The sequence below is a fragment of the Ovis canadensis genome, chromosome 1 (assembly GCF_042477335.2).
Source record: "Ovis canadensis isolate MfBH-ARS-UI-01 breed Bighorn chromosome 1, ARS-UI_OviCan_v2, whole genome shotgun sequence".
In the NCBI taxonomy this organism is placed as follows: domain Eukaryota; kingdom Metazoa; phylum Chordata; class Mammalia; order Artiodactyla; family Bovidae; genus Ovis; species Ovis canadensis.
In genome coordinates, this window is record NC_091245.1 from 270145487 (window position 1) to 270171550 (window position 26064).

General features: G+C 44.7%; 1 protein-coding gene across 5 annotated transcripts in view; it reads right to left on the reverse strand.

Moving 5' to 3' along the window:
• Positions 1-26064, reverse strand: part of RUNX1 (RUNX family transcription factor 1) — a 267280-nt gene that overhangs the window by 66487 nt on the left and 174729 nt on the right. For all 5 annotated transcript variants that reach the window (XM_069567170.1, XM_069567148.1, XM_069567159.1 and 2 more), the window contains 2 exons: positions 20353-20509; positions 333-437 (listed from right to left, as the gene is read on the reverse strand). In XM_069567170.1, coding sequence (XP_069423271.1) covers positions 333-437; positions 20353-20509 — 262 coding nt within the window. The remainder of the gene's footprint in view (positions 1-332; positions 438-20352; positions 20510-26064) is intronic.

Below are 26064 nucleotides of genomic sequence, written 5' to 3' on the forward strand. Positions count from 1 at the left end.
CATGGAACTTTACCACATATTTGGTCCTTAGGCCCGTACTGTCCCCAAATGATTCTAACATGCACTTGAGTCAGTCTGATTTCCTTCTGCCCTCTAAAAGGATGCTTCGAAAAAGAGCCTGGAGCCCAGAGACAGCCTCTGACAAGTGAAAACGTCAAAAGTAAAATTCTCTCTCTCTACAGGGGCCTGACCTTCCCCTCTGGCAGAGGTTTCAGCCACATATGGATGATGCTGATTGAACGCAAGGCTTCGAAGACATGGTCCCTGGTGCCTGAGTGTACCAACTGGGGCGGGGGATGGGGGGGTGCCAGCCCCGAAGGGGGCCCACTTACTTCGAGGTTCTCGGGGTCCATCCACTGTGATTTTGATGGCTCTGTGGTAGGTGGCGACTTGCGGTGGGTTTGTGAAGACAGTGATGGTCAGAGTGAAGCTTTTCCCTGTTGGAACACAAAAGAGAGCAAAGAAGGATGAGGCGATGGCCTGATTATATTGCTGGGTAATTCAAAATTAACGTATGCTTTCCAGCCCTCGTCCTGGAAAGGGGCAGGGCTTGAGCGCACGTTGTCGGTTTTTCCAACACTCCTTTTAGTTTGGCTTTGCTGACATTCTGGAAAGTACAACTATGCTGTCTAGATGTGGCACGTCTGGTAGTCACATGGCTTTCGTTTGGTCATTAATAACACAGGATCAAGAGAGATTCAGATGTGTTTACTTCTAGGTCAAGAGCCCAGGAACATAGGGGCAGATTGGCAGCTAGAAACCCCCATGTCCTCCCTTTCAATAAGCTCAGGGCAAAAGGAGTAAAAGAACCCATTTTTGTCTTTCTTTGTACCTCCAAGGATTAGGAGAGATAGAATTTCTGAGGATAGGCTTAATTGGAATGATTCTCTCTGTATTTTGAAAATACTAATTGTTGGTCATTTCAAATATTATTTTGATTATTCCATAGGCAGGCACGGGGTTGGCCAGACAGAAGGATATGTAATTGACAGATTCAATGACAATTTAGAGCATAAATACGCACGTGGATTTCCATCTAAGTGTCTTATACATACTCACGAAATGTGAGTATGTACTCACTGCATACATGTCATGCAGTGTTTTTAATAATTTAAAAAATGTTTAAACATAATTTATAATAAAAATATTAATATATAAATACATTAGTTATATAAAAGCATTTCTTCTTGGCAAAGTGGTTCAGAGAACGTCCTCTGGGTTTGAATTCCGGCTAACTGACCTTAAACAAGTCACTAGTCTTCCCTGTGCCTGCGTCCTTACCTTGAAGATGGGTACACATCACTTCTTCTGCCTTATAGAATTGGACCTGTGTGCGTGCTAAGTCACTTCAGTCGTGTCTGTCTCTGTACGACCCTATGGACTGTAGCCTGCCAGGCTCGTCTATTCATGGGATTTTCCAGGCAAGAATACTGGAGTGGGTTACTGTGCCCTCCTCCAAGGGATCTTCCAGACCCAGGGATCAAATCTGTGTCTCTTATAGCTCCTGCATTGGCAGGTGGGTTTTATCTGGGAAGCCCATAGAATTTTGGAGGCAGTTAAATGAGTTAATATGAGTAAAATCATTAAAACAGCATCTGGCATCTGGTATTCAAAGGTGTGTGTGTGTTTCTGTGTGTGTAGAGAGAGAGACAGAGAGAGGCACAGCTCTCCCTGCAAGACAGAACATTTAGGTTCCTGCACACATCTTTAACCTCTCCAGATCTCAGTTTCCTGGTTTGCAAAACGCAGGCGTTCATGGGATACATACAGTGTCACAGCTCACTCTGGTCTTATCTTTGAGATAAATCCCATTGTCCATCTCCACAGGTAGGCGTGTGCCTACACCCAGGGTGTTTCCCCTGCTGCCTGAAACGCCAGCATTTCAGATTCCATTAAAACATGGTCTTTCCTTCCTAGGGCTGCTGTAACAAATGATCACAAACTAGGTGGCTTAAGGGCCTCCCTGGTAGCTCAGCTGGTTCAGAACCTGCCTGCAGTCCAGGAGACCCTGGTTTGGTTCCTAGGTTGGGACGATCCCTCGGAGGAGGGCATGACAACCCACTCCGGTATTCTTGCCTGGAGAATCCCCATGAACAGAGGAGCCTGCCAGGCTACCGTCCATGGGGTCTCAAAGAGTCGGACACGACTGAGAGACTAAAGCACAGCACAGGTGGCTTAAGGGCTTCCCAGGGGGCACTAGTGGGAAAGAACCCGCTTGCCAATTTGAGATTTGAGAGAAGTAGGTCTGATCCCTGGGTCAGAAGGATCCCCTGGAGGAGGAAATGGCAGCTCCAGTAATGCCACCGCAGTATTCTTGCCTGGAGAATCCCATGGGCAGAGGAACCTGGCGGGCTACCATTCATAGCGTTGCAAAGACTTGGACACGACTGAAGCAACTTGGCATGCGTGCATGCAGGTGGCTTAAAACAGCTGAAACGTATAGTCTCCTAGTTCTGGAGGCCAGAAGTCCAAAACGGAGGTGTCGAGTGGGCCGTCCCCTACCAGGAAAGAATTCTTCCTGGTCTCGCCCCAGCTTCTGGTATTACTAGCAGTCCTTGGCTTTCCTTGGCTTGTGGCAGCATCACTCCAGTCTCTGTCTCCTTCCTCACATGGCCTCCCTCCCTCCGTGTCCTCTGTCTTCAAATCTTCCTCTCCTTATAAGGACACCCGTCATTGGATTTAGGGCATACCCTACTCCAGTATGGTATTTCCCGTCACTGGACTATATCTGCAAGCCCCTATTTCTAGATAAGGTCACATTCTGAGGTTACTCATGGACATGACTTTTTAGGGAATGCTAATCAACTCAGTGGGTTTCCCTGGTGACTCAGTGGTAAAGAATCCACCTGTCAATGCAGGAGATGTGGGTTCAACCCCTGGGTCGGGAAGATCCCCTGGAGAAGGAAAGGCAACCCACTCCAGTATTCTTGCCTGGCCAATCCCTGGACAGAGGAACCCGATGAGATACAGTCCATGGGGTGGCAAAAGAGTCAGACATGACTGAATGACTGAAAGATAACAACATTCAACTCAGTACAAACACTAAACGTCATAAGGGTTCCAGTCGCAGCACGCAAGTGACCACTGTTTTCTAGGTTTTACCTGTGGGTTCTACCGACGGGAAACAGTCTTACTCCTAAGATGGCCTTCCTATAACCATCCCATTTTTTGTTTTCTAAAAATTTTTATTGAAGTATAGTTGCTTTACAATGTTGTATGTTTCAGGTGCATAGCCAAGTGATTCATATACATATATATATATAGTCTTCCGCAGATATTTATATATATATATATAGTCTTCTGCAGATTCTTTTCCATTATAGGTTATTACAGGATATTGAATATATTTTCCTGTGCTAGTCAGTAGGTCCCTGTTGTTTATCTATTTTATACACAGTAGTATGTATCTGTTAATCACAAACTCCTTATTTCTCCCTCTCTGCCCCTTTCCCCGTTGTTAACCATAAGGAATTAACCATAATTCACCTGCAATGCAAGAGACCCTGGTTCAATTCCTGGGTTGGGACGGTCTGCTGGAGAAGGGATAGCTACCCACTCCAGTATTCTTGGGCTTCCTTGGTGGCTCAGCTGGTAAAGAATCTGCAGTGCAGGAGACCTGGGTTTGATCCCTGGGTTGGGAAGATCCCCTGGAGAAGGGAAAGGCTACCCACTCCAGTATTCTGACCTGGAGAACTCCATGAACTGTGTAGTCCATGGTGTTGCGAAGAGTCGGATATGGCTGAGCGACCAAGTTAACAATCATCCTATCCTTGATTTCCTAAATGACAACATAGATCACTGTCTTCCTAATGTTGGCATTTTCAGGACTGTGTAGAACTTACAAGTTTTCAAGCACTTTCCTATATACTATTTTATCTGATCCTTCCAGCACTCTCATGAAATAAACAAGACAGATTTCATTGCCTTTGGTTAACAGACAACAAAGCTATGACTCAGAGAGAGTGAGTGCTTTGTCCAAAGTCACACAGCTTAGATACACAGAAAACCTAGATCTCCCAGCTTTGTGTTTCATATTATTGTCATGAGGTCCCCAAGCTCTACCTTCAAACTCACTGGCACCAGAACTAGCAATCCAGACTTGTGGTCCCTTCACCATATTCTGCCACTGCCCTCAAAAGAGAACACAGTCCTGGGGATAATAATGGTTCCAAACCGTACTCAACAGCTAATTGAGAGCCTGGGTTATAGTTCAAAACTACTTTCTTCCTGAGCTGAATTTAGGCTCCTGGCACTTAATGCCAGCCCCCTGGTTAACCACAGAGACTGCCCTACTGAATTGGGAAGGAAATTCAACCAAAGTGAATATTTGCAAAATCACTGCTTGTAATTATAATTAAAATTTTACTATTTTATGCCCATCATTTTATGTGCAGTCAAGAAGTGTCTGTCCGGCAAAAGCTACTAGGTGGGGCATTTTGGCCCCAGTAACTATGGCTCATGAAGGTGGAGGTATTCCGGCTCACAACGGAGCCCTTGTGTACAGCTTTGAACACCACGACATCTGCTCATGACCTCATAGACAGCAGCAGTAAGTGATGACATTGGCTCACAGGTGTGTGTGACATTTTTCCACTCTAAGAAAGCTCTGCCTTCTACTTCCTTGTATTCTTCTGTGCAGACCTGGCACTGAACTTGACACCTGGGGACCCCCGTCAGACCCTCGGAGCCCCTGCCCTCTGCCCTCTGCCCACACCCCGACTATATCATGGCCACACCCTGACCACACCCCATCACACCTAGCCACACCCCAGCTCATTCCTGCCAGGACACAGCCCTTCCTGGCCAGCACCTGCCGTGATGGTATATGCACCCAAGGCCTAATGTGTTATTAGCCAAATTCCCTCATCAAAATGACCTATGGGCCTGGTATTTTAAGTGCGTAGGTGTGGAGAGTGAAAGCCTCAAGTGTTTTTCTCAGCAAGCTGTGGGCAGACTAGTAGGAAGGCAGAGGAGAGCAAAGAAAAGACAGTTCAGCTCCATAACCACCACCCTGAAATCGGCTTTTCGGGATCAAACATGGGGCTGGGAGACGGGGCTGCCATAGAGAGAACTGATGTTCCCATGTGTAGCCTGACTGAGTTCTTTCATGGCAAGGCTGGGCGGCTCCTTGCAGCCCATGGTGGGACCCGAGGTGCCCCCAGCTGTGTTGCTGAAAGACTGTGGCTCTGGCCTCCGGGAGGGGACGAGCTGCAGGGTCACGGAGGTGGCCCTGTGTAGGTTCACAGTGGAGGGAGCCAAGGAAAGGGGAACACTCAGACCTGCCTTCTCCTGCCCACAAACCTCACTCAGTCAGCACCCTGAGTTCTGGCCAGTGGTTGGGTCCAGGAGGAATTCTATTTAGAAGCGCACACACTAGGACTGAATTAAGAAGGTGGAAGAAACCACGAAGGAGAGAAGGGCTGTCTTGACTTATAAAGCCTGGAAGCAGCACAAGACGAGAACTTGATTACACAACCCCGTGGTAGTGCCAAGGCATGGGTGCTAGTAGTTAACAATGCGGGCTGCCTGGGTTCGAATGCCAGCTCTGCCCCTCGCTAGCTGTGCGACCGTGGGCAAGTGACTTAGCCTCTCTGAGGGGCTTCATCATCTGTAAAACAGGGGTGATCATGGTCCTTCCATCTCACAGTGCTGTTATGCAAATTACATGAAATAAGGCATTAACAAATATCAGTTTAATTATCATTAAAGATAATTCAAACACAGTTCCACAAAGATCACAGCTGCAGGCAGTCCCGTGAGGCGGGGCTGGTGGCAATTCAGCATCGAGGTCTGATGATGGGCAGTGAGCGGAGCCTTAGTGTTTGCAGGTGGTGCTAATGGAGCTCCTTCAGGGTCATCCTCTTGTCTCTAGAAAATTCCAGCAGACCCAGGTGGAGCACACAGGACCAACAGGCAGGCAAGGATGGGGCCTAAAAACCCATCAGGAAAACTGCACATTCAACTGGAACTTCAAGTTCAAGGTCACTCCTGCCCTGCCAGCTGGCCACCTTTGTAAGGCACAATTGCAACTGGCTGAGCCACTTGACACCAAGCCAGCCAAACACTCCCCCCATCCCCCCCAGCCCCAGAGCATGTGTTGTTCCCCTCGACACCACTATGTTCATCCAAATGCCAGCACAAAATAACTAAGTGCTTTATTTAGTTGGGAAGAAGGTCACAGGGCGCGTCTTCCTGGACGTCGGCTACCACCGACATGCTTTCCAAGGTGAGGCAGGGATGAGGCTCCAAGTCTCTGCTTTCTCCGGCTCCACGTTTACCAGCCACGGGGCTGGTGGACTCGGGCAGCTGGCTGTGGTCTCATAAAGCCACGGCTGGACACTGCAGTTCCGCCAGGGCCCCAGGGCACCACGCCACTTCCTCACCACATCTGGAAGTGGCGAAACCTCAGGATTGCTGCAAATGGGCGCCCTGCTCCCCCTCCAAGGGCAAGGGTGGGGAGAAAAGTAGAAGATGAAAAGGTGATTCAAGATTATCTGGGGCCTGAGAGTGAGAAGCAGGTCCTTAGAAGTTCATCAGGTCACGGCAATGAGCTCCTGTGGCCACGGGCGTGTCTCCCTCCGTCTGAACTCTCGTGATCATTTGGTTCATGGGCAGCCAAGCCGCCCGCACTGGGCTCATTGTTTCGGTCACTCTCCTTGGTGAAGGTTTGGACCCCGTGAGTCATCTTCTCCTTTTTGGGGCCAGTTTCAGTTGGGATGTGAAACTTGCCCTTTGTCACGCAAGGGCAGGCTGTGTGCACCGAGGACTGTCTGCTGAAAGGGGTCACATAGCTAAGGAAACGCAATCACAACATTTTCCACTCATCTGTGCATCTTTGTCGGGAGACTGGTTGAGTTCACACACTTTAAGCAACCAAGAGAGTGAGAAAGGAAAAGTCAAAAGAAAAAAAAAAAAAAAACGTAACTTTGGAAAACGAAGAAAGCCAGGGAAAGCTCAAGTTTTGCTCTTTGCAAATTCTGGAAATGCCAGAAGATTGTGAGATGCGGCATGAAAATTTCTCCTCTTACTATGTAGTTTGTGCCCGGGTCTAATTTTGATCACCCAGTAACTAAATATGAAAACGAACAAATCCTCAGAGATTTTGGGAGAAATCTGAATCGAGGATGTTTTCCACAAAGTATCTTAATTTATGTTTTTCACTTTTCCACTGGAACAAGCTAATGGCCAAAATACATGCTTTTGCTCCTCAACCATTTCCTTGCCCAAACACGTACCACTATTTTTGACACTGGGGCTGTTTAATTATTTATTTGGGGATTTCTGAATAGGAGACAGATTCTTCAAGTGGTGCAGAATTTCCTGGTTTCTCTGAATTGAACTGAGGTGACGATGTCAGTGTGTGTCCACTTGGATGCAAAGTGCCCATGTTTAAACTGTCCTTTTCCCATAGCTCCTGCAGTCATGCAGGAAGAATGCAGAGGGCGCTCCCAGATATTGGCACAAGGACAACCCCCACAAAGCTGCCTGAAAGTCAAGTGTTTAAAATATAGAACTAAGTTTTCCAGAAAAAATCAGCATGCATTGGATATGATGGAGCATTTGAAAAACAGCAGTTTGCTTGGAGAAAAGCCAAAACATGCCAAGTGTTTTCTCTGGAGCTGTTCTAGAAAAATGAGTTGTTTGAGGACAGGGACGGTCTTTTATTAATCTTTGCATCTTCTGTTCTGAGGCAATAGAAAAATGTTTGATAAATGGATCAGTGAATTATTCTGTAAAGTTGCAGTTTGACAGCTGGTTCTTTATGATGTCTGACTTCACTTGGAAGGTTTGACTCTCCTTTTCAGTGGCCTGGGTGTGAGCTCTGCTTTAGTAAGGGGATAGTTGGACAAGTCCTTCTCTTCATGAGAAGCATTAACCAAAGCCCAAAGAACCATGATGCTCCCACATGATTTTTGTATTTCTTCCAGAGGAGGCTGGCGGGCTACAGTTCATGGGATCGCCAAGAGTCGGACAAGACCGAGCGACTAAGCACAGCATACCCGCTAGATATCACGGTCCCTTTCTGATCTTCCTTTTTCCTTTTGGTGTCCCAGTGCCTGCGTGTCTCAGATGAGCAACCAAGGTTAATCCTTGCAGCCCAAACACCCCTAGGGCCTTGAATTCACAGCTTCTTTAGGTCAAGGCCACGCCTTCTGCTCTGTGTTTCCACCCTGGGGAGCCCTCTGGTTGGCGCACTCCAATTCCCTATTCTCCACCCATCAGGGCAAATGCCACACGGGACAGCTGACCACGGTGACCTCCTGTGGCTGGCCTAGTCCTGGCCCTGACCCGATGGTGCCCACAGCCCAGTGCCTGAAACACAGAGCCTAAGGCCACCTGGCGCCATGACAGAGAAGCCCAGGGGTGGGCATTCTGCAGGGAAATCGGCATCAGGGTCCTCAGGGCCTGCTTGCCCGCCTGTTGGCACCCACAGCTCTGCTGCAGGAGGCTAGGAGGGCAGGCGGGGGGACAGAGGCTGAGCAGGAAGAAGAGGAAAGCTCCAGGCAAGACTGCAGGGCCTGGTAGGTGGGGCCTACAGGGAACTGATTTCTAGAAACAGTGACATTTACCTCTGTATCCGCGGGTTCAGCACCTGCAAATTCAACCCCAAAACAACCTTGGATCCCACCTCTGAGCTCCCAGCTACGCTCCCAAAGCCCTGTCTACTCTTTAGCCTGCAGCCCCAGCCTCTTCACACCATTTGTATATGGTGATGTCAATTCCCTGATTAAAACCTCTGTTTTGCTGGGATCAGACCAGATTCCCAGCATGGGATGTCAAGGCCCTCTCTGCTGGCTCCTCTCCCACTGAGTTTTCTCTGCTTGGACATCCTTCCTGATGCCTTCACCTGGACAGCCACCTCGTCATGCTGAGATGTCTCCACTGAGATGACAAGTGGTCCGGAAAGACCCCCGAGCTTGTAGTGGGTGGGGCACCTGGTGGTGCATTTTGCCTCGGTCACTCCTGTCCTTTCACCCTGGCACTGGCCCCTCAGAACAGCAACATCTGTTAGCTGGGGGACCCCCCTCACTGACCCCTGCAGGCTGTGGCTTCTTTCTGGCTGACCTTTGTGTCCCCGGGGCTAGCCCAATGCCCGGCACATGGCAGAGGCACACTGTTCATCTGATCAATGAATGAATGAAATACCCTCATGGAATGACCTCTGTGGGTGGAGGACAGTTCTAATAAAGTAGCCGTGGGCGCTAGACTTCTTTGATCAAAGACAGTCCAAAGCCTGTGAAAAATTCACCAGTGAAAACAGAGAACATCAGGTCGATCACAGGGTATGGCTATACCTGAGATGACTATATTATTATTATTATTCCTATGTTTATGTACAGATAAATACAGCAAATGCCTGGGATGATTATATTATTATTATTATTCCTGTTATTTATGAATATTAATGAAATTTCTGCTGTGTCTGACAGGCATTCTCATTTTACAAGCTTCCTTGGAAGATAAAGGAACATAAATTCCTTGCCAATGAGGAGTGGAAAGTGGAAATGGTATCGTTCTTGCCTTGCTGATTCAGGGGGACATGGGCTAACACCTGCCCAGTCTCTGCTCCCCTCCCTTAGAGAGTCTCCTGTAGAAAGAAGGATGACATGGAGGTGAGTCATACCTCTTTCTTCCTAAGTCTTGTTACACACACATCATCTTTGAATCACTCTAAAAACCTTTTGTGGTGTATATGAAGGGCGCTGGTATACCTACTGTACAGATGGGGAGAGTGAGGCCAGCACATCTACGTGAGTCCAGCAAGCAGGCCACCTGCTGGTACTTTGTCACACTACCTTCCAAAGAGCCGCAGGATCGGCACAAACAGATGCATGCATAGTTATCAGGAAACGGAGGACTATCAATTGGGACATGATGGCTGTGGGGGCCTCTTGAGTCCATGGATTTTGGAAGAATGCAAGACACCTCTTCAAGCCAACAGCCAGGTATATCGATTCTCTGCTAAGATGTGGCCAAAAAAGAAAAACACGCGTGGATGTTGGCTTGTGTTTTCTCAACATGCTGAGATGCAACCTTAAGATGGCCTGCAGGGGAACAGCCAGGAGGTCCTGAAGTGCGTGGTCCAAGGTGCCACTGTGGAGCAACTATAAACCCCCTTCCACTTGGGTGGAGTCAGCAATTACCTAGCAGGAAGAATGCGATGCCGCCGGGTGCCAGCCTGGAGAGCCGGCGACAGGACAAAGGGATTATTCTGCCTCACTGTGAAAATGGCAGTGTTTATTGTTAAAATATGATCGGGAACTAAAGGGGCATGTATGAATCATAAATATTTGCATGCCGTTAATGTCTGGACAAAGGAGTTGAGAGGACTTCTTTTCCCATGAAAAACTGCCTCGGATTACAGTACATATTTAATTTCGTCCCTTCCATTGCTGATCTGAAATTGTCATGCCTGCTACGCATAACTCTTTCGTGACCTGAGAGCCAGCTCTACGGGGGCCAAAGGATCACGATAAGGGCCTGATGTCTCAGAGGAAAGTCATTCACTTAAACAAATAAAAAAAGCAGGTGCCGGTCGTATTATTTGTTAGGAGCTCACAGAGCTGCCATCAGCGACTCTGCAGAATTAGGGTCATAGCAACGGACCTTGCCACGACAAGTAGTAACCCCTAAAGACTGTATTATTTCAGGCAATCTTCACTGCACTCCATCCCCTTTGGACAACATTTGAATTGGGCTCAGATAGGTCAAGGAACTTGCCCACAGACACACAGCTCTGAGCCAGTGCTTTTTGCCTCCACCTCTCCCCCAGGGAGGGACATTTGGCAAATTCTGCTGACATTTCTTGTTGTGAGCACCCAGGACTGGAGGGAGAATGCTCCAGGCTACTGGATAGAGGCCAGAGATGCCGCTAACCATCCCCAAATGCAGAGCATGGCCCCCACACAGAAAAATCAACCTGAAACATTACTGGTGCCCAGGATGAGACGCTGTACTGCCAGCGGCGAATCTAGGACCGCCCATGCAGTAAGCACGAGGCTCTATTGCCTGGGGTGGTCACTCATTTGGATATTTAATTTAATAAGTCCCCACTCTGTATCAGGCACCGGTCCACTGATATCACACAGGGCTTCTCTAGTTCAGGGTGGAATCTCCTGTGTTTTGAAAATTCTTGGAAGGCAGTCTCTTGGGGACTCTGGGGCCCACGTTCATCCTTTCCCAGGTGCTGGGGTCTCAGCATCACCATGCCCCCACGTGTGCCTGCCTGCCATAGCTGGTCCTTCACACCTGCAGCCGCCCAGGAACTCCCACGTGGAGAGTTAACCAGTCTGAGGGTGTGACACACAGCCGACCTGCACGCCGGATGTGGGAGCTGATGACTTTACTGAGGGAAACGCACAGGAAGCGGATGGGGCAGGCAAGGTCAGAGTGAGGTCCCCAGGCAGAGTCCACGCAACCAACCAACCAGAGTCCGCAGTCACAGCAAAGCATATTCAAGAAATTCCTCCTATATGGATGAACCTAGAGCCTGCTACATGGAGTGAAGTCAAGTCAGAAAAACAGTGTGCGTGAACACATATACATGGAATTGAGAAAAATGGTCCTTGATGATCCTATTCGCAGGGCAGGAATAGAGATGAAGACATAAAGAACGCCCTTGTGGACACAGCGGGGGAAGGAGAGGGTGCCACAGACTGAGATGGTAGCGCTGAAACATATGCATTACCAGGCATGAGATAGGTCGCTAGCAGGAAGCTGCTGTATAACACAAGGAGCTCAACCCCATGCTCTGGGAAAAGCTAGAGGGGTAGGGGAAGTGGGTGGGAGGGAGGCTCAAGACAGAGGGGACATATGTATACTGACGGCCAGTTCTCATGGTTGCACAGCAGAAACCAATACAATGTTGGACAGCAATTATCCTCCAGTTAAAAAGAAATTTTTAAAAAAGAGAAAATTCCACCTGTAGGAGACACCACCATGATTCAGTGAGAATGCCAGAGGACTCTTTTCTTTTTTTCCCAGACCTCTTTTTAAGCCATCTTTCGCTGAATCTTCTTGTAGCAAACAAGTGATGGCAGAACCAACACGGAGCTGGTGGGAGAAAGCTCTGGAAGAACCCAGATCTCTGTCTGTCTGTGGTCCCTGCGAAGATAGCCTTCTGGCAGGTAACCAAGGCTTCCCAGGGATGGATGGCAAGTCAGCCTCCATCCGTCCCTGCATCTCCCCAAGGTGTGCAAACCGACTCCTTTTTGGTCTCTGTAAGGTATCGGTCAGCGACGCACACCAGGACCTTGCTTTTAGCGCCTTGTAGCTCAGGCGGACACTGCGCACTCACATCAATTCATGTTCCTGGATGAGTGGATCTCTGGGCCCCGACTGGTGCCTGATGGATAGGGACAGGCACTGAGAAGCCAGCTGTGCACTTTCACTGCTTTTGACGGTCCCCATGGACCTGCACCTGCGTGACATTTCTAAGAGAGAGACTGAAAGGAGGGGGGCAGTTCTCCAGGAAGAGATTTTCCTGCCTCCCTCCTCCACCTACAATGGAGAGACCCCCTTCCACCTGCAGTCTCTTTTTCCGGCAGCCACACACAACCCCAACCCAGGAGATGCGGAAATGGTGCAGTTCTGTGTATACAGAACTCTAGTATATTTTGATATTTAGAAAAAGACTTTCATATTTAGTGATGTCCTGTACTTTTTAAAATTCTGTGCGAACTTTCTGATTTAAGTTTTTCATAAATTTTGTAAAGAGGCAGAAAGTGCTAGGAAAAAAAAGAGGAGACATTTTACCACTGATCATAATCAGTGTGAAAGGCCAGCCCAGGGTTTCTCAGTCTCAACGGCGTGACTAATGTTCTGCATGGTAGGGCTGTCCTATGCACTGTGGAATGGCCTCTGCTCTCCCACCTGGGGGCGGGACACAACCAAAAATATTTGAAGATATTGCCAAATGTGGGGACCCACTGTGGGAGACCACCATGAAAATTGATAAGCAGATACACAGATAAGATCTATCAGCTCTAACCAGCCCTGAGGTTTCAAACAAGATGGGGAAAGCAGAAAAATGTCTGGACTGACCCTGGGTCGTAGGTACTGGAAACACACCATTTAAAGAGGTGAAAGCTGTGTTAGGATACGAGTTTAAACTGTTTCTTATTTGTTATAGACAGACAGACAGTGACTATACGCTGTACAGTGATTTCAAATGGAATCAAGGAAAAACATCTCTAAAAACCCCAAATCAATGCCTGGAGCAACCTGGAGCACTTCCACCTCCAAACAGGCCCATCCCACCTTGCCTCCTCCGCTGAGATCTGATAAGCACACAGATCACCAACTGTGCTCAAACGCCCATATTCCTGTGCACTGCCTTTGTTTGCACCAAGGAAGTCTCCTTTGTTTGCATACGGTGACTCAGTTAAGGCCACACACCACCAGCAGGAGGGTGCTGGCCAGACCTCCCATTCACCAGACCCAGGAGAGTCCTTGATGGGAGGCTGGGGGTGGGGCTGGGGGTGGAGGAGGCACAGCTCTGAGGCCTAGGCTGCGCCTGCATTCTTTTGAATTGTGGTGTTGGAGAAGACTCTTGAGAGTCCCTTGGACGGCAGGAGATCCAACCAGTCCATCCTAAAGGAAATCAGTCCTGAATATTCATTGGAAGGACTGATGCTGAAGCTGAAACTCCAATACTTTGGCCACGTGATGTGAAGAAGAACTTACTCATTGGAAAAGACCCTGATGCTGGGAAAGACTGAAGACGGGAGGAGAAGGGGATTGCAGAGGATGAGATGGTTGGATGGCATCACCGACTTGATGGACATGAGTTTGAGCAAGCTCTGGGAGATGGTGATGGGTAAGGAAGCCTGACGTATTGCAGTCCAAGGGGTTGCCAAAAGTCGGACACGACTGAGCGACTGAACTGAACTGACGTCCTTAATGATGCTCTGAAATCTCACAGTAAAAGTAGGGATTCACTCAAGTTGAGAAAAAGACAGGAAATGTACTTCCATCTTCAATAAAAACAGTGTAAGTGGCTCCTACATGAAAGCTTCCTCACCAAGGAAACCAGAGGAAACACATTGAGTCCACGCACAGGATGGCCACAGGGTCTACTGAAGGAGGTTGCTGGGATCACCTTACGATTTTGGGGTCTTCAGCAATCTGAAACCCTTGGCGATGGAGGAAGTTCAGTGACAAAATAGAGTTTCTAAATGGGATTCACTGCCTGATATAGCCTAATAGAGACTGGAATGTGCTAGAATCTCAAATTAGTGCCAACAACAGGAATGCCAGGGAAAGCTTTGTTCTCAACGTGGACTAAATAATACATCTCTGTCGAATACGGTACTCGCATCAGGACCAGTGACAGAGGGTAAGTGTTGCTGGAAGTCCACTAATGCATGTTCATAAACATAAAAATCTTAAAGAGCAGCAATCCATCCCCCACACCCTGAGACCAAATTGATAAAACCAGAAACCTTTGAAAGTATTCATTCATAGGCAACTCATTAAAGCTACACTGCTCACTTATTAATTTCTGTTAATTGCTTTCGGGGGGCTTCAGATGAGATGTTATTAGTATAGATTTAGTCCTCAAAGATAATTTGGTCCAGGAAGTCCTTTCAGTGGAAGGATACACACACACACACACACACACACACACACACACACACACACACAGAGCATACACACACACACACACATAAACATACACACACACACACCCCTTGTGACTGAAAGTCCAATAGATCCTTCAAAACTACATAACCCTTCCATACTAACAGTACATGGTTATTCCTAAACAACCCCTTTCTGATCTGACAATGTTTTATAATCACCAACAGTAAGAAAACACTCATCAGGCTGTATACCATCTCTCTTTTCAGCAAGTCATTTTTCTTTAAAAATAATAAAGAAGAGGAAACAGAATACACTCTTCCATGACCAGTCCTCTCCACCCTCTCTCGCCCCTCGCCAACCAGCACGAAAAAAAATACAAAACTGATTTATTAGAACCAGTGCAGCACTGAAGCCATTGGCTGGATCACTGTTTATGTCTATAATGCTTGCTGCTGAAACAGGAAGCTCTAAAAATCACTCAACCATTATTTCTCTCGGAAGCGCTTTCTGACTGATAGTCTTCTGTCCCCACCAAAAAGAGCTGCTTCAACCTAAAGCAAGTGGGCTGGCAAGGAAGGAGTTTGCAGGGGCAGGATGGGCGGTGGGGGAGGGTGGGAGTGGTGGACAGAGTCCAGCTTCTGCCCATCAACTCTTAAATATTGTTCATACAAATAACCTCAACTTAAAAAAGCTGTCTAACATCATCAACAATACCTGGCACTTCATAAAATCAGCAAGAAAACCATGAAAGAGATCAATCACGAAGCTACGTTTTCCAGCCACAGGCATTTTTCAAGAAAGCTCTCCTCCTTGGTCTTTGCCACGACACCAAGTGGGACAGGAACTGCTGGGTGGTGGGCAGCAACTTGCTTTGAGGAAATGTTACTCTTTCATGGGCAAATGTGAAACAGAATGAGAAAACTGATCTCTAGAGACGAACCCTGCGTCAGATCATAGATACCAGCTTTCCACATGCCATCAAAAGGCATTATTTGCTTGGGCTGTCTGAGGCTGCATGTATCAGAGGCTGAGTCTTTTCCTATCCGTGTTTGCCCACCTGGAAGTCTGAAAACAGATTTCAGTGTATATATTATCATTTTAAAAGGTAGATCTATTGCAATCCAAAAACACCCAGGGGATGGGGGTGGTAATGGGAGAGGTGATTTTAATACAACCCATGTCTTTTCCTTGTATTCTCTCCAGGAGGTCTGACTGCCAACTCATTATCTTGAATGTTATCCACGAAACAACGCTGGGATTGTCAGATGAATTTTCCTCCCCCTATTACATGAGTCTGTGATAAAACAGAGAAGGACTGGGATCCGATAATATCCGATAATATCGTGAGTCATCCAGACCATTTCTTAGTAATAACCACTCCATAAAGACACCTCTTGCTGTGTTTAGAATACCGGTACACTATCCTTTCCTGCATGTACCTTTGCTTCAGCCAGTCTTTCACTCGTCTGAAAGGCAGTCTCCCCATCCTGTCCTGCGAATATAGTCAAATACCTTAAGAATGAAAATCCTTCAGTAACGAACATTACCCAAATGTACAATCACCCTGATTGTGGCAGGGTAAATATTATGTCTGGGAAGTCGTCCACAGCAGGTAAGTGAGGAAGGAATTTCATCTTATAGAGGGGTTGAGAAGGGTCCTATTTGGAAAGCGGGAGAGATTAAAGTTGCCATGGAGGTCAGCATAACCAGAAATTTCCACCAAGAAGTTAAGCCCGGTCCTAATGGATGGTGGGAGAACCATTCGGCCTTGCTGGGCTGGTTGGGAATTCAAATTGTAGGTCTGTAGCCAGGGGGCCAGGCAGTCTCTAGAGAGGAGGTTGCCCCTTCAGTGACAAAATAAGCCCTCTTCCTTTGCAAGGGACCATCTGTGTGTATACCTGTGTGTGTACCTCTTAAAGGTCTAGACCAGTAGTTTGAATGGGATCTCCTTTCCTAATTATGCAAACCAGGCCCTGGATACAATAAAAGCAGGTGTAACCAAAACAGCACAATCCCAGGGAGCAAGAAGAATGTCTAACTCATGCGTTCATTATTTCCTCATTTTCTAGTTATCTATAACGTGCAGCACCATGCGAGGCTGGCCCTCCACGGTCAAGGCAAAGTTCCAGATTCACAGATTCTTGCCTTGGGGGAGAGCGGGTCCATGGGATCCTCAGAAGTTCCATAAAGGAGCTTCAGCAGCCCTAAAACTGCAACTGTACAAGAAGCTGGGTGTGTGGGTGCATACATGCATTTCCCCCCCACCCCCACCCCGGAGAGAAGGCTTTCAAGGATTTTCAAAATGATTCCTGGATATTCTGAAAATTAAAAATCTCCGTCTTAGAAAAATCAGAAGGAAATCTGCAGTGGATTCTCTTCCCCCATTTACTATACGATAGATAATACGGTCTGGTAGATTTCCTCTTTGGTTCTAAAATGAATTAACTAAGGCCGTATTCCCCGATTGATCGATTCCTTTCCAACTGATTAAGTACTCCAACAGGGGAGGAAGCACTCACGGATTTCATCGCTAAAATTTCTCCGTCTCTCGACTGCAGCCATGATACAGTTTCTTATAACTGAAAATATCCATAGCACCTGCTTCAACGGCGATGGAAGCTATGTGAGCTGCCACTAATGAATGTCACCAAAGAAGAGCTCCCCCTGATCCTGAACTTGGATTTTTCTGGAGGTAAGGGATAGTCCCCAGGAAGTGTGTTTAGGTGTGAACAACGGTTCTGAATAACAACCCCCTCTCCTGGGATCTACTATCTCGCCTTCCGTTGTAAAGGAATGGTGGATCTATACGGTGATACTGAATCAAAGGGAGAAAATTCCCAGGGTGAGATAGCCCTGAAGGAGAGATTTAAGTTGTCAGTGACAGAAAAGAAAGGAAGGAGGAAGGCCCAGACGGCTGCAGCCTTCACCAGTATTTTTTAGGGGCCAGGGTTGTCAGCGAGGCCTTCAAAGCCGGATGGGCAGGTTTTCCCAGTTGCAGGCTGAACCCGAGGTTAGGAACCGCGATCCTGGACCCGAGCCAGCGCCCAGGCAGATCGGTTTTGTGGAACAGAGAAAAACCCTTCCATGTTCCACCTCTGACAATTTCTAGGAGCTTTTACAATCCCTAGGGACTGAAGGCTGAGAAAAGAAAAGGGAGTTTCTTTTTCTACCCTTTATTTAGAAGGGAGTACCAGGCCGCTTTAAGAAAACTCAGCAGACCACTGGCTTTGGACAGAATGGGAAACTGGCGTTGAAACGTTAGGATGAGCCAGCAGCCAGGACCTTCCCGGCCCCAGTGTGGTGTGTGGATGCCAGTGTTGTATTTTCAGACACATTTTCAAAACCAGAAAACAAAATAGGGGATAGTCTTAAGATCACTTAATAAAACATTATGAAACTTTTAAAAGGACGAGATTCCGCAAGGGAGATTAAGGCTAATTGTTAAAATGAGGGAAAGTCATCCGCTCCCTTCATAATGAGAAGCAAATTGCAAAAAATGAAAAAGAAAAAACCTGGCAGGCGCTGATGTTGACACTCAAGACTTGAAAGAGTAAAATAAAGTTGTGTTTTACGATTATGGAGAGAAATTACCAGTCAGAGTCAAACTGAGCCTTTTGACAGCTCATTTTGTCTTGCAGAACTTAACCAAAAAAAAAAAAATCACTCAAGACCAACAATATACACGGTAACTAATTGGGTACAACATTTATTTGGGGTTCCTCTGTTTTGGATCGCTTATTAGCACACATGGGAAGCCTGGTCAAAACAGATACTGTTCGTATTTGCAGCATTTCAATTAAGTGTCTCATTCCACACCATCAGAAGACAGCCCAGCCTTGGTTGTAGCTATTCCACTTTGCAGACTCAAAGGCATCCTGGCACTAATCAGGCAGCCGAACGCAAACAATCCACACCTTGGGGAAACAGTTCACTGTTCCCCAAGTCAACACAAGCTCCTCTTAGTCACCCACTCAAAACAGACACGGCCAGTAAGGGATGAGAAACGCCAGCACAGAAAGCAGGCTGCTTTCACCAGGTCCTTCTTTATCATCACCAACCTCCTGGCCCTTGCTGGAAGTCCACTTACTGCACTTCTTAGGGGAAAATGGCATGGACCACTGAAGAATTCCCAGAACCTGCATAACCAAAACCCGACCCATAGACCTACACAGATGCACACGATGTAATACTACTTCCTCTGGAAACACAATTCAGTGATCCTCAGCTATGGCTTCTTAGGAACAGAAATCCACAGGCACTGAATTGAGATGGTTACTGGACCAGACGGTAGGGCCTTTGTGTTTTATTGGCTTCTCACCCACTCTGCCAGCTACTTATCCGAAACCTCCGAGATGTTTTCCAAACATGTATCTCTGAACCACAATGGTAATTCCATTTACTGAAAGGCGAGGACTTTTAATATAACAAGTGAACCCATAGACGAACTTGTGCCTTTATACCTTATAACATCATTCATGCTTTCAATAAGTGGATATAATTTTCTTGGCCGTAGCCTACTATTAACATAGTGCTATAAACAAACATTTTCAACCATGTTATAAGTTTAAAAAATTTTTCTCCACCTATGATTCTGTTTTGAAAATTCCCCAGACAGCTAGGATAACACAAACACAACAACCAAAAAAAGCAACACGCCTTTACTCCCTTTCCTCTCTGACTAATCAGATTCCCCAAGAATACAGATTTGCAAATGCCTTTATAAAGACTAATGATTACCCTTCTGTTTAACTGTCTGTTGGTTGTTCTTTTACTTTTTTTCAAAACGAGTCATCCTGTTATTTAGGTATTTTCTACGTCATTTTATATCATACTTAAAATAACTTTTATTCATAAGCTTATTCAACACTGCATCACAAAAATGCGATTTTCAAAACAAACTATCTTACCTCCTTCAATTAAACAAATAATACTTACTGCTATTTATAAAACAGGACCAAGGTTCTTAACAATATAAAGAAAACACAATATTTGAAAATGATTGGAAACCAGAGGAGATTACAAGCCAAGATTTCTCTTTCTGGTTGAATACTTTGATAACACGTATGGAGAAAGAAAACTACACATAGAAACACACTGATACAACAATTTCTCGGGAGAGTTCAATCTTTGATATTATTTGTACCTAAAATATTAACTGGGCCTAGCCCCTCCCTACAGATAATAATAAGCCATCCAAATTATATACAGGAAAGTCACGTCACCATCAGAATCACCGAATCAGAATGTTACTAACACTATTTATTCATATTTCACCATAAAAAGTGCTTCTTTGAAACATATTGCAATAATCATCTACTATATAACCCTTAAAATTACTAGAAGTGATCATTTGAAACTCAGTCACTTATGGCACATGGACCAGAAGTTAAAGGCTTCCAGTAAAGAGATTTCTGAAAATTATCAAAGAGAGAACCCCAGTTGTATAATCTTAGCTTCCATGATGGCTCGTTTTATATTTTTACATTTTAGTAAAGATCTGAGAGGTTTTCTTGGAATTTTCGATTCATGTCTTATCTGCTTCAAATCAGTCTTAAACCAATTCAATAACAGAAAGCAATAATGTAAAGCCAGATTCTGTTAGAAACATTAAATATTAAATAACAAGGTTGACGTAGCAACAATGATGGGAAGAAATGACTATGCTTCTAGGGAATCCCATCACAGAAACTTCTAGATGTTTTGAAATCTGGGTTTGTTGCCATGTAGATACTGAGTGTTTCAAGTTCAGTTCTGACAGACACATACCTCTTCCACTCCGACCGACAAACCTGAGGTCATTGAATCTCGCAACTTGGTTTTTCATGGCCGCGGTTGCATTTCTCAGTTCAGCTGAGTAGTTTTCATCATTGCCTGCCATCACGGTCACCAGAGTGCCATCCGGAACGTCCCCCAGAGCCACCACCTAAACACCCGTCAAGGGACAAACACAGACATCAGGCATGTTAGAAACTTTGACGTCATTTGTGTAACTGTTCTAAAACTGAATGGATATTGTGATGCTTTTTAGTTTGCAAAGGAATAGCAAACTAAATCATAACTTATATCACAAATTAAAACAACAGAAGAGTTATTAATGGGAAGATTTACTTTAAATTCCACTATGTAAAATTTTGGGCTTCCTTGGTGGCTCAGACGGTAAAGAATCTGCCTGCAGTGCAGGAGACCTGGGTTTGATCCCTGAGTGGGGAAGATCCCCTGGAGAAGGGAATGGAAACCCACTCCAGTATTCTTGCCTGCAGAATTCCACAGACAGAGGAGCCTGATGGGCTACAGTCTATGGGGTCGCAGAGTTGGACATGACTGAGTGACTAAGTACATGCGCGCACACACACACACGTAAAATTATAGATATTTAAATCATAAAACATTCATCTAATAAAGCCACATAAGGTCACAGGACACGGCTGGAATAAGGCTCATTATAGCAAGGGCTTTGAAAAGCTATGGATTCTCATGAATACAATCATCTCTTCTTAACTCTCCATATTTGAGAAACAGAATGTCTTGCTTTTTGTAAGTTTATAGCCTAACCCATTTTTCATTTGTCCAGACCTCCACCAATAGGCCTAAGAGGGCTGATTTTGCCTTTGAGGTGTTTAAACTGCTAAAATTAAATCTGATTGCTTCCACTGAATTGCTGACTATTCGTGAATGACTTACACACTCCCTTCACAATTAGTTCATCCTATTGTCCCTACTTGATTTCCAAAGACTTGCTTTCATTAGCACTGAATTGCAGTATGCAAGAGAAAAAAATCAGAAACATAATACTAACTACAAAATCAATAGACCTCAGAGAAGAGGGGTGCTCACTTTGATGTGCTGCTCTGATTTCAGGAGCAAAATTTCAACACATTTTTATTCTGTGAGTCCCAGAGATGTTTTAACATGGACCTGATAGATAATTGAGATTTTTTCCAAACCCAGATGATGTTGAAGAAGAATTCCTTCAATGCACCTGAATGGAAATGGATTTCCTATCAGGACTATTAAAGTAAATTAGTAAATAAATATTTTGACATTCAGGTAAATTTTTAAAAAAGCAGGAATTTTAAGGCAAAATGCATGGCCAATGATGCTTCATGTAGGAGTGTCCATTTCTTGGGTCATCATTTGATCCTTCTAAAAACTATTTTCTTGGTCAAAACTATTTCCATTGTTTGTGTTTTCTAAAGTGGTCATAGAATTTCAAATCAAAACAAGTTCTACTCGTGATCACGATCTCCTATCACTTGCAATACCCCCTGATTGGTATTTTCTCAGTCACTAGTGAAATGTGTGCTCATCATCCCAATTTTATAATCGTTTGGGGGGTTTATTTCATCTTATATTTTTAAAACTTATTACAATAAATTTATAACAAAAATAAAGTATTCCATAACGCAATATCCATAAACTGATGATGGACTTTAAAACTGTGATAGAGCCATACAATTGATATTATCTCATCATGAAAGGGAATAAAGTTCTGATACATGCTACAACATAGATGAACCGCTGAAACAGTACGTTACGTGAAAGAAGCCATTCACAAGAGGTTCACATATTGTATGATTCCATTTATATGAATAATCCAAAATGTGCACATCCACAGAGACAGAAAATAGCTGACTGGTTGTCAGGGGCTGAGGGAAAGAGGAATCAGGAGTGACAGCTAGTGGGTATAGGGTTTTATTTTTGAGTTGTGTTAATAAAGCATTCCACAGTGGTTATTCCTCCTCCTGTTTTCCCCTTCCCCATTTTTACCTAATAGCTGACACGTAATTTTTGCAGGGGTAACACCTATATTTCAGTCCTCTTTTTCTGTCTGCATATAAGGCTGCCATAGGCCCCCGTGAATGACAGAAAAGCCACGTTTCTCTAAATTCTCATCTTCATTGCCTGCTTAGTCATCACCCTTTCTCGTGTTATCCACTTGAGCGTTTATTCCTTTTATTTCCTAGGGTGCTTCAGCTGTTGGATTCTAAAGACTATGATGGGGAAATTGAACCGACTCACTATAAGAGGCAGGCATCCTTCTGACCCCAGGACTGTACCAGGAGACTCAATTCTTATAGCAACAGGCAGGCACCTTCCTCACCTATTTTATCCAACTTGCACTCTTAGCTTTCTTTCCAGTCCTTTCCATCCAAATGTTGGACGTGTTTTCTATAAAGGAAATTTAAAAGCACAGCTATTTCTTCCCCAAGCACCCTCTAATTAGGTAGTTAGAGCCCATTATAAGTGTGTTTGTTGCTGTTAAATTAAGAGCAGTAATATGACAATTCCCTTTTGTTTCAAAACCATTATTGAAATAAATCTCCTTGATCAGTTACGTTCTTGTTACCGTTTTTTCTATTGCCATGAAATAGACTTGCTTTATTCTGCTCTTTTCAGTCCCTTAAAAATCCACCCCCAGTCTGTTCCACCCCCCCCCCCCAACTGTTTTCACTTCCCTCTGTAAAATTAGCTCACAATGTTGAAATGTCCTCCTTGAAAACATATTTTTACTTCCTCATCCCCATCTCCCTGTGATGACCTGGCGTCTCTGTTTTAATTCCACATTCAGTAAGTAAGTATACAGGGACCGGATCAACTGCATGGTTTTCAAACTGAATAACTCATTGTTGGTTAAAGAGCTTAAAATAAATAAATCTTGTTTTATAACTACCAAAATGTATTCTAAATCACCTTCCTCCCACTGGCCCCTCTCACAGTGCTCCATGTCTGAGCCTCACTCATCTTTCCAAAATATCCTCATCAGTAATGTGGCAAATTCATGAGGCAGTCACCAAACAAAAATACAGAGTAAAATAATCATGGTGGCTAAACAAGAAAAAGTTGTTGATGCTGGAATTTAAGACTAAAGAAATTAGGAGTTTAACTCCTTTTCCCTTTTTTCAAACTGAAGCAGGAGTCAAAGATATTTTGGGGCTCAAAGATCATTTACTTGGCCTTTTATAGATTTTTCTTGGTGAGGAGGAGGGAACGAATTAAATCCAAGAAAATTACATTAATAAAGAATATCATCTAATTGTTAGCAAGCATTCTTAGACTAGAAAAATATTTTTAACTTAAAAACTAACATTTCTGTTAATTTGATATAGATTTTATCACTGATAGGCAATATGCAGAGAATTTTTTTTAAAAAATCTAACTTCAAACAGAATAAAAGAAAGAACTGGAATGAAAAGCTATAAACAATAGGTAAAGAAACACAAACGTTTACATTTTAACACAGACCAAACAGACAAGAAGAGACTTGCTGGCCAAAGGATCTCTCTCTCTCTCTTTTTTTTTTTAACTTCTCTTTTTAAAGTATCAGGAAGTTGGGCAAAATATCAAACCTCTTCTATATTACAGACCTCCCCACACTGCTCTTGGTCAGCCTGTTCACGGCTGAAACTGGCATTTTAAACCAACTCTAGTTAGGCTGAAATTATAGTCACAATTCATTTATTTCAAATTCCTTAAATTTCCAGTGTTTTAAAGAAAGCTGCGGGGTGGAACTTAGCATTCAGCTGAGATGACATTTACTGCATAGCTAGGAGACCATGATCTCACCGACAGAAACGTTACTTCTTTCTTTCTTATGAAAAGAATACTACTATCAGCGTCCAAGGCCTCTCAACTTGCTGAAGGCATGTTTATGCCTTCGGACTGTGGTGTACCAGAGCCTAAATAAACTTTAATATTACAGTCTTACAAAACACATCCTAAGTCATCCAAACAGCTTTTTTGACTGCTTCGGTAATTAATGAGTAACAGGTAGCAAATTTAAGACTTTTCTCTGTAGTAAAATAGGGATTTCTCCCAGGCTAAAAACTAAAGGCAATTTCACCAGAGACGCCGGGGCATGGAGGATATTTTAGGGCCCAGGATAAGCAATTAGGATGGTTTTCATCTATTTTAAGGAAAACTCACACCTTTAAATCTCCCTTTAGTTTCAAAGATTAAAGCAGAGGATTTACACATATTCAGAAGATGCCTAAAGAATCATTTTAGTGCTCCTTCTCATCAATACCGTCAGACTTTATCATGGTTTTACATTTTCTCCTCCTTAGTATGGAAGATCTTAGTAATTCTTTAGTGCTTACCTTCTTAAAGAGGTTGTCTGGGGCTTACATAAAATCCAAATTCTAAAGTAGTAATTTCTATAGAAAGTGCTTGGGAGGTAGGTAGTGCAAGATGAGTACAGAGTGGAGTCAGGGACACAAAAGTTTAGCTTGCTTTATCCCTAATCTTTGTGCTTGTTCCCTCACTGGCAGTTTTGTCTGCTTCTTCCGTTAGGCAGTGAGCAGGTCTCCTTTAGAAAGAGGCCCCCCTTCCTGGGGACTGGAGTGGCGACAGATTGTTCACCAAGCAGTCTGATTCCTCTACTGTCCTTTCCTTTGCCCCCAAAGTTGTCAAAACCCACTTGAACTTTTTTCAAGAGGTTTATACCTTGATCTTGAACCTAGAAACTATCACTCAGTAAAACAAATCTTTTTAAAACAGTGAATTGTCAAAAGTCATCTTAAAAAGGAAATCTCTAGGGTTATTAAGATTTCTGCTAAAGGGAATTCCCTGATGGCTCAGGAAAGCAATTTACCTGATTTTTCCCCCTTTTTTTCCATTCTTTTCGAAGGAAATGCTTTCATGGGGTGGCTTGAGAAATGACCTGGCCCTAACTCCTTCAGATTCTTTCTTAATCAGTTAGTATTTGGGGTGTGGGTTCCCTAGTAGAGGAGACTATGACTTAGCCCAAAGGAAGCCACAGATCTTGGAGAACCCACACTCCCGTGGTGAGTCTGTAGCACCTGGTTTAAAGGACCCTCGTGTTGATTATCAGCCTGTCTCCTCCCCTCTGCACTTATCTGCAAGTGACCCGGGGCCCATCCCTGTCAGAACCGAGGAGGTCTGCCCGCTGAGTCTGTTTATATACAGGGATTAGCGTGATTTAAAATTGAAATGGGCTCCCAACCCAAATCTACAGAGGTGGAGGAAGAGATAGGAAAGAGTCCAGCAGCTGCTCAGACTCATCGTCCTTTCTATCCTCTTCAAAAACTCCTTCTTTTAGAAAATTGAGGCAGCTCTATACAGGCAGCCAACTGCACTTTTTGCTTGTTTGTTTGAAAAACCATAATCTAAATTTCGAAGGTGTCTAAAGCTTAAAAATAAAGAACTCCGATAGTTAACTTGTGTTTTAAAAAGTGAACATTTATTCATTGTAACTAGCTACAAATCCATCCCAGGCTTGGAACCACAAAAAACTTTAATCTCCCCTTAAAGAGGACAATTACGTAGCCAGATTTTATTTTATTTTTTTTAAGGAAAAAAAGAGTAGCTGATCTTTATAGCTTCCACCCCCTACCCCTTGCCTGCCTTAGCCCCTTTAAAAGAACAGGAAATGACAGCACTGATTGTATTTAAAAAGCTGCCCCTTCTTCAACCCACCCAAGACAGAAGAACTGAATCCCTACCGCAGAAATGAAACAT